The 10,124-nt window shown below is 48.9% G+C and overlaps 1 protein-coding gene across 1 annotated transcript; it reads right to left on the bottom strand.

Moving 5' to 3' along the window:
- Positions 1-4,090: 4,090 nt before the first annotated feature.
- On the bottom strand, positions 4,091-9,348 carry BID (BH3 interacting domain death agonist). The gene is made up of 4 exons (XM_010014727.1): positions 9,174-9,348; positions 7,760-7,905; positions 5,261-5,464; positions 4,091-4,102 (listed from the first exon to the last, which is right to left on the bottom strand). The coding sequence occupies exons 1-4, from the start codon at positions 9,346-9,348 to the stop codon at positions 4,091-4,093; spliced, it is 537 nt and encodes a 178-aa protein (XP_010013029.1).
- Positions 9,349-10,124: the final 776 nt, after the last annotated feature.

Here is a 10,124-nt window from a genome sequence, read left to right as displayed (position 1 = left end):
GGTGTGGATTAGAAAATGAAAGGGTTTTTCTTCTTTCCCCCGTATCTTCAAGTATACTGCAGTAATTCTAAACTGCAGGGTCTAATTACCCTGAGCCGTGCGATACGACTTCTCTTTAGTGGCTCCCTTGCAGCTGCAGAGGAAAGGCAGTAGCTCTACACTTACAAAAGGGCATATAGAATTACTCTCACTTGTGTTGCTTATCCCCTTCCCAAAAGTGCCTCAATATCTGTCCTCGAGTGGCCTGTACTTTAACAAAATATCTACCTTAGACCCATTTTTCTTCACTTTATCCCTGTCTGCAGCACACCCTAAAGCTGAGATGCTAAAACAGCAGAGGACTGGATCTATAAAAAAAGTGGTAAATACTTAAGGAACTTCAGTGCTAAACAAGTTGCTGCCAAGGAAAAGGCTTTCAAGAGACAGTGCAACTTAAATTCAGTTGTTCTTTAAGCTGTGCTCATTTGTGTGCTGCTGCTGGGAGCTGGGCAAGAGCTTCCTTCAGCAAGTGTCCCTGAACAACAAGCTGGGAGCAAAGGCCGAAGCCCTGAATCTCCTGTTGCACAACAGCCCAAACTGCAGGCACAGAGCCACTGTCCACAGAGCCTGGGACAGACTTCTGCTGCCCGAATTCCCTGAACATCAGCAGCTCCATGTTGCAGGGCTGTAGTTGGCGCAGCAGTGCCAAGCTGCTCAGCTACAGCAAAACAGGAATATCGCTGGACAAAGATGCAGCTTGAAAACATCAGGTTTCAGTTCCCCTCAGGCAGGGTGGACACCAAGTAGGAGTTCTCAGGGTGGTAATTTGGCTGCTGAAAAATAATGACAGTAACTTAGGTCTGAAACACTAGCTCTGGCCCCATGGAACAGGCCAGAGCCAAACAGCACCACTTCTGCTGCAGCCTTCTGTCCCTTCTACTGGGACACACCAGCCTCAACAGCAGCTCCTAGCGCAGAGCCAGTGATGCAGCAGATGCACTCTGCTTAGTGCTGCACCTGGGTTGGACACCAGTTTAAAGTCTGGTTGGAAATGAAGTGCCTGTTGGTGTGTTGGTTGCAGTTGGCTGTTTCTTTCCTAACCTGCCTTCTGGAGAGCAAGTTACTACTACAAGGCTCCACCCTGGCAAGGGCTGTGCTCAAGGGCTGGTGAAAGCTGTCATGTCAAGTGCTCCTGCACAAGGCAAGTTCTGCTGCCAGAATCCTAGGTCCTTCCTTTCCATGTAGCTCTGGCTGCAGCAAGGTTAATGCTTTAGACTATATTTTACGCTAAGCCATGCTTTCTAATGGCCACCAGTGTAAGATTTCATTAGCACTGAACAAGCTGAGGTTCTGAAGTTTGGTCTTTTTTCAGTTTAAGGGTTGTAGTAAACAAAATAAGCTGGGGTCATAACTCCCCCCTACATTAATTTCAGCTCCAGCAGTATGGCAGCACTAGCAAAGCCCTAGTGAGGAAATCTTCCTCATTTGGCACAAAACCTATGAGTGCTTCTGGCAGCATCCTCTCTCGCTCACTGACCCAGAGCAAGCTCATGCTACAGATCTACTTGACTATTCTGGCTGTGGGGTGGGTAGAGGAGTGACCACAGCCCAGCTGCTGTGCCTGGGTTAGAACCCAGGTCTTTAGCATGCCTCATTTCAGGCATAAAGTCACCTGTATGTGTCTACTCCACACCAGGAGCAGACACATCCAACAGTAGTAGTGTCTACTCCAGTAGTCTACACAAATGGAGAAAGTTGTTCCCAGTGAAACAATGAGAGGTGACATGCGTTATCTCCTGTGCCTAGTGATGACAGCAGCTGTGCATGACTTTAATTTGGCTTAGCCTGCTTAGTTTGAGCACTGGGAAAGCTACAAGAACAGTATTGCTTTGGCTCCATGTACATACCTGTGCTTCAAAGTGCAAGCTCTCTCTGCCATCAAAAAGAAGTGGGGGTGGTGGGTAGGTATATGATTTAAGCCACTATTCCTTGACTCTGGTGGCCCAGGTTTTTGGGCCCATAGAGAGCAGGGGCTGCAGGGCTGGCTCTGGACAGCAGCACTCAGTGTGTGTGTGGCTGCTGAACTGACCTCCCAACTGGTGTGCTCAGCTGGAGCATGGGGAATGGCACCAGCTTGGACAGGGTGAGCCCAGGGGAACCACACCACCACATGGCCCAGATGCACCTCCTTAAGTTAAATCACTTTATCACTTTTTTCCTACTTGGAGCTGACCCTCTCTTGGTCTCTTAGGTAGGCTGACTGGCTTCCTCCAAGCAAGAGGCCTATGGTTATACTGTAGAAGCGAGGGAGCTACAGTTAGCTTCCAGTGGAAGCTGCTTCTGATCTCCCTGCAGTATCTGCAGGGGAGGGAAGGAACACTACTATTGGTTTGGACAGAATAAGCTGCAGAGGATGCATCTTACTGCTATACCCTTAGGGGGCCCTGTCCCCATTTTTAACTTACAATACAAGCTTTTATTTGAGTGTAAAGCTAAAACCCACTCAGACCAAAACTATGCCACTTGCTTTGTTAAGTAGCAAAGACTAATGGGACTGACACTGAAGCATGCATGTTAGGGGCTATCTTCTACTAGGCTTCAGCTGGGTGTAAGCATAGTCATGGACTTGCAGGGATGCCAGATTCTGTTCTGGAGAGGCCTGTCTGAGGGAAGAGACCCTGACTGATCTTCAAGTCACCCATTATCCAAGGAACTGGTCATATTGTTCCTCTTAATATGCAGGTGCAGCCCTCTTGGGGAAAACTGGCTGAAGCTTCTTGTGCCATTTGGTTAATAAAAGTGTTTCCACCTTTAATAGTTCTTTCCAGCTTCATTGCTCTACATTCAGTTTAAGTGAAGGGGTATGTACCTTTTTTCCCCTCTGCTAATGGGACACTGCTGTAAGACCATGCCCCCAGGTTGCACTTTAATAAATGGTACAGTTTTCAAAAACCACGTGTAAACTACTTCTGTGCTTTTCTTCTCCCCTCCCTGTTCCAGTGCAAGCACCAAAAGGAAGAAGAAAGGTGGTTTTACTTACACAAGGCCAGAGGCAGAGTTCTGCCATAAGCAGTAGTAAATGAGAGGAATGCCATGAGTGCTTGCGCAAAAGACTTACCACCACCAAAAATAAATCCAGGTGTAAACTGAAATTAAGAGCTGTACTGCCATGAGAACTGACAATTTTATTTAAGTTAAAACCCCTACAAAATATTTACAACATTACAAAATTTGAGGCAGCTGGATCACAGGTGAAGCCCTTGCCACCATGTGTGTGATGACAGGTATGTATCAAACAACCTGAGTCCAAGTTTGTTGAACCTGAGATGTGACTGCAATACACTCGCAAGAGATGCCACTGATTCTTCCTGACCCAAGGCTGATACCTTCTTTCTCTTCATAGCAGGATGTTCTAAAGCTAACACACCTTTCCTCAAGCATATCCAGATTGCATTCCCCAGCAGGTTTTGCCCTGTACATACCCCTGCCCTTTGGTTTCTCATTTGACTTTTCAAGCAAGCACAGGTTTATGGTGACTGATACAGAAGTACCTTTGCTTCAGCCTTCCCTGGCTCAGCACCTCCTTTAGGGTTGTTCCCTCTTGCTGCCAGCTCCCCACTGAGCTAATAAACCTGATTGTTTTTCCTCCCCCTCCATGACCTGTACTGATAAACCACCCATTCTACAGCCTGAGGCCTTCCTGGGAACAGTTAACACTCATGGCTCAGCTGCAGCACCAGGAGCAGGGCTGGGAAGAGAACAACTAAGCAAAATGCCACAGCTGATTAGAAAACAAGCCTACTGAGAGGGCAGGCTCTGGGCCCACAGTATTTCCTCTAGAAGCACAAGCCAGGGTCTGCATGAAGTCTGCTACTGCTAAGAAATAAAAGAAAACACCCTACTGTAAGATGAGAGAGGGCAAGCACTACTCCTTACAGGCATGGCAGAGCTGGCGCTACTGTCAGTGCTGTGCTAGTCTACAAAAGCCTACCTACTGAAGCTCTGCCTTTCCTTTCACGGCTGTATCTCATGTAAAAGCAGAAAGTGATTGGCATACATGAAGTAAAAAGTCTTCAGGAATGCACATTCTCCACATGGAGGGCTGGAGAGCTCACTCGCGCATCTGGGGACAGAGAAACAGAACCAGTGTTAACAGCAGAGCGGCTGGAGAGCCATCCCATGCCCAGCCACCAGCCCGAGGAGCCAGGCAGCTCCCCAGGAGGGCAGCATAAGCCCCGGCATGTCCCCAGTGCCACCAACTGTGCCTCACCTCTGCCACCTGCTGTGCTGCCACCACCCCTCAGACCCCCTTCCCTGTGCTAATGGGGCCAGCAGTCCCAGGGGAACAGTGCCTGGTGCCCACCTCTGTTCTCCTCCTCATGCCACTACACTTGTAGTGGTGGACAGCCAGCAGCCCTTTGCCTGCCCTCCCTGCCTAGCTCTCCATGTGAGGCAGCATGAGGGCCAGAATGACACTAGCGACCAGCTCCTGTGGTAACTCAGCAACCTTGAACTAAGCTGAGGACAGTGCTCAGTGACACCTCATGTGACACTGCGTTTGGCAAAGAACTGGGGTGCTGTAGGAGGCAGCTGCCTGGTCTCATGACACAGGGTGAGCTGGGCCCCTCTGTGGGTTGCTGCCAACACTATGGCAAGGCTGCAGCATAGGGGTACCCCACAGACCTGCAGGACCCCACAGCTGGGTCACCACTGCTCCCCAGGGTGGCAGGATCACAGCCCTGACTGCTCTCAAGTATCATATCATCTTAGTATGTCTTCATGTACATGTCCTCTCCCTTTCCCTGGTAGGTTAGTTACTGAAGCTGGGGTCAAATGCCCTAGCCTCCACCCTGGCCAGACTGCTGGCTTTTCAGTCTCCCACCTATGCTGTGGCTCCAACAGAGAACCAGAATGTAGCTGCCATTTCTGTGTTCCTCTGATGCTGTTTCTCAGGGGCAGCTCCTTATCCCATCCAATTGTGCCAAGCTCTAGGCAGGCCACAAGCAGAGACCTCAGGCCCAAGACATTTGGGAAATGCAGCCACCATGCGTGTGGTCAGGCTTTCCTTCCCTGTGGACATGATTAACCTGAGTCTGAAGGGCATAGCTTCCTGAAGACACTGCAGGGAGAAGAGGAGCAATCACATCTCTTTCCTCTGCTCTACCGAATAAATGCTCTCTGTTCACTGGCTGCTGTGAGAGTGGGGCAAACAGAAGCTGTGACATGACCCCCTCCAGCCTTCCTCCCTCAGCACACAGGGACTGCCTTTCCCAGCACTCACCATTCTGGCAACGTAGTTGTGGAGCTGCTGGCTGATGTAGTTCACAGTGGTGCTAAAGACACGAGGCAGAAGGAAGGGCATTGTATTGGCAATTTTTTTAGTTAAGACCATTGCTAGCACCAACACGGCTTTCTCCCGTTCCATGTCTGAAGGGATGGCTCGTGCAAGCTCTTCCACTGCCTCTGACATGTGCCGGGTTATCTCCTGTATGGAAGGAAGGGAGAAAGGGTCTCAAGTGAGCCCGCCAGCACTGTGCTGGTAACTAATGTGTTTGTTCCAGCACCCCACAGGATGCTGCTCCCCTTCCTCCCAGGCACAGCCACCTGCCTGTTACACATCCTGGACTGCAATAAGGATGACCATCTGTGTTGGATGGGTCTAACATGGTAAAACTTGGTCCATGGTGGACCATCCCCGATCACCTGGAGTGGGGGTGCACGGTGGGGAGCCGGCAGGGCCACTCCTCCTGGCACAGGCTGACCCCCTGCATCAGGATGAACGTGCTGGGGAAAAGGAAGCCAGCAGGGCCACTCCTCCGGACGCAGTCTGGCCCCTGCTTTGGGATGAGTTAGCACTTTTAGGGATATAAAAGGCCCGGGGTTCGAGAAAGATCGGGAGTAGAGAAGAGGAAAGGAGGGAGGAGAGAAGAGGACGTGGGAGACTGATCCTTTATGGCCGACATCACCTCCGCGGGGATGCCCGCCAAGTAGTGCCTACCACCCTGTTTGCTATCAATGCACCTTGGAGCTGGCCTCCTGGTCATTGAACAAATGTGTAGGTTGGTAAGAACTGTGCCTAATCTGTTCTTTTGGAGCGTTTAGCTCTCTTTCTGGTTTGGGATTAGTCTCTGGGGTTTACATCTGTTTTAGAGTTTGTAATAAACTTTCCAGTAGTTTCGGTGTGTATATGTGTGGCTTAAGTTCCTTCTCCACCCGGAATCCTTTGATCCCTGGAACACCATCTCTGACCCAAGACAAAAAGAAAGGGACACAACACGCATACCACTGGAAAACTTGGATAGCACCTTACACACTCCAGGTGCAGCAGCCCTCCTCCTCCCCAGGGTTTGTACCTGGCCTGCCAAGACTTGAAGTGGCACCGGAATCCTGGGGCTCCTGGGAAAGGGTAACCCACTCTCAACAGTGAAGACTAGGGGTACAAGCTCAGACAGGGATTGGCAAGAAGGCAAAGCAAGTTTCACAGAAAAGCCTTCATGCAGGAAGGAGCTTGGAAAGGTGTACAAGCATGCAACAAACACTGCCTTGCTCAAGATCAGTTTCCCAAGAGAGACAATATGCATATGCACGCAGTCAGCTACACTACTCATGTGGAAAAGCAAGGTCCACCTGGTCAGAAGTTCAGTTTGTCTCAGCCTTATCAAAGACTGAAAGGTTAGACAGTAAATTTGAGGGCCTGAAACTTAGCTGGATGGAGAACAAAACAGCAGGAGTGGGGAATAGTCAGACTGTGCTGCAATTAAGTCTGTGCAGGTGATAAACCCTAGTAGAAAACACCTAGAACGCACACACAAAACCACACACAGAAGATTGTTGTAAGTCATTAAATCCTGACTTTTCAGCAAGAAGGTGGACCCTCAATTCAAAGATAGCATTAGCTTGTAGAGCATAGGAAACCTCATGACAGGCAGAGAAAGCCATACAAGCCAGAAAGCCACAGTTATCTTAAAGATGCAAACAGCTCTGCAGAAACAAACCGTGACTCTTGATGCAGTTGTGGACCCAATCTTTAAAAATAAGAGGGATGTCTAACACAAGGGACCTCAAACTACTTCCCTTGCAGAGCAGCGAGACACATGAGATGCTGGGCCAGGGACTACATCACATCTATAGGTGGAAGAGCAACTGCATCACAGAGGTGAAGCTGCCACCTAGAGAGGCCTCCTTAGCAGGTCACCCTCCCTGGCCAAAACCCACTGCTGCTCCCAATGCTGACAGCCCCCAAGCTAAACAGTTATGGCACTAGAAGAGGGTCTCACTACTTGCTGTCTTTTCAGTGCTCACTAAGAAGCACAACCCAAGCTTCTGGCACTAAAACTGCTCAATTTTTACCCACATAACAAGCAGCAGACATGAGGGACTCAGCATCAAAGTCCAAAGACCTTAAGGACAAATACTAAGCCTTAACCAGATGGTTGATTTTCAAAACATAAGCCAGTGGTCAAACAAGATGAGGACAAAATGCCTCTGAAAGTCAGTCCTCCTCCACAACTGCCTTTATTTCACCATCTGCAGAAAGGAGATGAGCCCACGGAACCCAATTTGCAGGGTCACAGCTGCCACAGGATACAGCATGACCCCTAACAAATCTTCAAAGGTAAGTAAGTGCTTGGGCTGAATTTTAAGATTCAGCAACAACTGCAATGACTGCCTCAGCAAACTCGCAAAGACTGAAGCAGCAAACTTGCAAATTCTTTGTCACAGCAGGAAGGATGCACATCATCTAAAAGGGGAACTGCTAGCCAGGCTGCTTTTCACTCACCTCTCTCGAGAGATTCTCATTCAGAAAGTGCTGCACTAGATCATTTACTACTCTTGCTTTGATTTCTTTATCAAACTGGTCTCCAATCTCAGCAAGCTGAGCAGCAATGATCCGGACAACTTCGTCATGTACCTGAGGGTCAGACACTGCCAACACATACATCAGGATTTAGTTCACAGGCTGCAGCCAGATAAGGTTCAGTGCAGGTCAGCTTTTTGCCCATATCCAATAAAACCTCCTTCCCAACCCCCCCAGTCAGTGCATTCAGAACAGCTATACACACTGTAACTCCCTTGTGTGCAGTTAACTTGGTTACCAGAGACAGTGTGCAAGCAGTTTTTATCTGTAGTTTAGGTGGAGTGCAGCCTCACCCTGCCTCAAACACACCACAGAGGAGGTTAGAACATCTCCAACTGAAGTTTGCACAGGACAGCTACAGACACCACCTGCCTAGAGGGGAAGAGAGAACGCATGACTTCTTTTCAAGTGACTACTGTCAGAAGGACTACAGTCTCTTAAGCACCATCTCATAGAATAGTTTGGGTTGCAAGTGACCTTTAAAAGTCATCTAGTCCAACCTCACCCTGCAGTAAGCAGGGACATCTTCAAATAGATCTGATTGCTCACAGCCCCATCCAACCTGACCTTGAATGTTTCCACAGATAGGGCACCCACCACCTCTCTGGGCAACCTGTTCCGGTGTTTCATCACCCTCATAAAGTAATTCTTCCTTACATCTAATCTGAATCTATCCCTCCTTTAGTTAAAAACCATTACTCCTGTCCCATATCCTTTTGGCAAAGCTTCCCACTGTCACTTGGGGCACAAAACCTATGCATTTTTGCATGAGGGAGGGCTATTTACTCTAGCACTTCCTCCTCACCCTGCATAGGTTGAGATCAATGTGCCAGCTGACACATCCTGGGCAAGACACAACAGCTATCCTGCAGATCACTAGTGAAGCAGGCATAGCACTATTTGAGCATCAGTTTCTACCACACTGGTAGAGCAGAAAGGGATTCACCCACTACCAGAACAAAAGTTGTTCCAAAATCCTAGCCCTAATACTGACACTGCCCAAGGAGCAGTGTGAGGCCTAACTTAAAATGCTTAATATCATGCTCCTTGAGGACAGCTATCACCAGTACCAGCTTTGTGGCACTGTCTGATGTGCTACAGACAAACCCCAGGGTGACGTGTGCTCTAGAAATGCATGAGGAGATAGAGTGCTAAGCACTAGCTGTCTTATCCCAAGTGTTAAACTCCCAACCAATACCACCACCAGCTGCCACACTGAAGTTTCTCTGTGAAGAAAACATCACTCCTCCAAACCAGACCAGCAGCAAAGATAGGAAAAGGGTAAACACCACCACCTCCAGAGATCATGAGGAATGAAGGAGGAGAGAGCACTCACCTGGCTCACCATTCTGCATATGCCCGCTCCGATTGCCATCGGTCTGAAGTTCTGCATCGTCATAGCAGCAGCAATATTGCCACTGAAACTGCTTATTTTGCAGGGAATGCAGTTGCTCTCTGAACTTACAGTCAGGGGATACCTCCAGGAAGGTGTACAGCAGTGCACACTCCATCTGGACAGATCCATTGATCTTAAATAGAAGAAAGTCACTGTTAAGCCCATGCCTAGGAAAAGTCCCACTCAAGAGGTCTATGCACAGCCCGTTTTCCATCCCTGAACACATTTCTCAGGCCTCCTTTGGGCCTCCTGAGCAGCATTAGATAGGGAGCCCACAGGACATGAGCAAATGCTTATCAGCTCCTGGATGTGCACCCACACAGATCTGCCTGATGGTGAATGATGGATAGCTCTGTTCTTACAAACCAGTGCTGGAAAAGCCAGCTCACCTCCTCCTCAGATTTGCAGCTGTGGCAATGACAGAAGCCCTGATCAGAGTTCTTCTTTTGAAGCAGATGTGTACTCAGCACTAGCCACCCACTTCTCCCTGTTCAGACATCTGTGTTTGGAATGTTTTCACCCTTGCCTTTGATAATTGGGCATTCTACTTCCTGTGCATAACGAAGCCAGCAGCTCGCCATTTAAATGTAATCAGAGCACAGCAGTAACAGGGTGGAAAACAGAGATAACAGCATAAAGCTACAAAAACCTCCAAGGTTCACATTTCTTCTCCCTTTTCATATGGATCTCAACTAGTTCCACAGTACAACTGTTCAGTTCCCTGTGGAGAGCCAAGCAGCTGCTCACAAGAGTAGTGATGGTGAGATGGCAGATCACTAGGGTCTGGTGACACCTACCCTGGCACATTTCCTCCCCAGTACAGCCACATGCCACACTGCCTCCAAGCATGGCAGCACAGAGTGCCCAAATTAGTTAGCTTGAGGAGGGCCT

This window comes from Nestor notabilis, unplaced genomic scaffold (genome assembly GCF_000696875.1).
Source record: "Nestor notabilis isolate BGI_N333 unplaced genomic scaffold, ASM69687v1 scaffold11615, whole genome shotgun sequence".
Taxonomy (NCBI): Eukaryota; Metazoa; Chordata; class Aves; order Psittaciformes; family Psittacidae; genus Nestor; species Nestor notabilis.
Note: the sequence above shows the minus strand (reverse complement) of the source record. Positions and strands in the feature narration are given on the sequence as shown.

Bases quoted from the DNA above. Each gene is read 5' to 3' on its own strand.
- BID (XM_010014727.1), bottom strand. From the start codon at position 9,348: ATGGAGTGTGCACTGCTGTACACCTTCCTGGAGGTATCCCCTGACTGT. The intron at 7,906-9,173 runs GTGAGTGCTCTC...ATGTGTTGGCAG, and splicing joins TATGCAGAATGGTGAGCCAG to TGTCTGACCCTCAGGTACAT. The intron at 5,465-7,759 runs GTGAGTGAAAAG...CCTTCCATACAG, and splicing joins ATGAGAATCTCTCGAGAGAG to GAGATAACCCGGCACATGTC.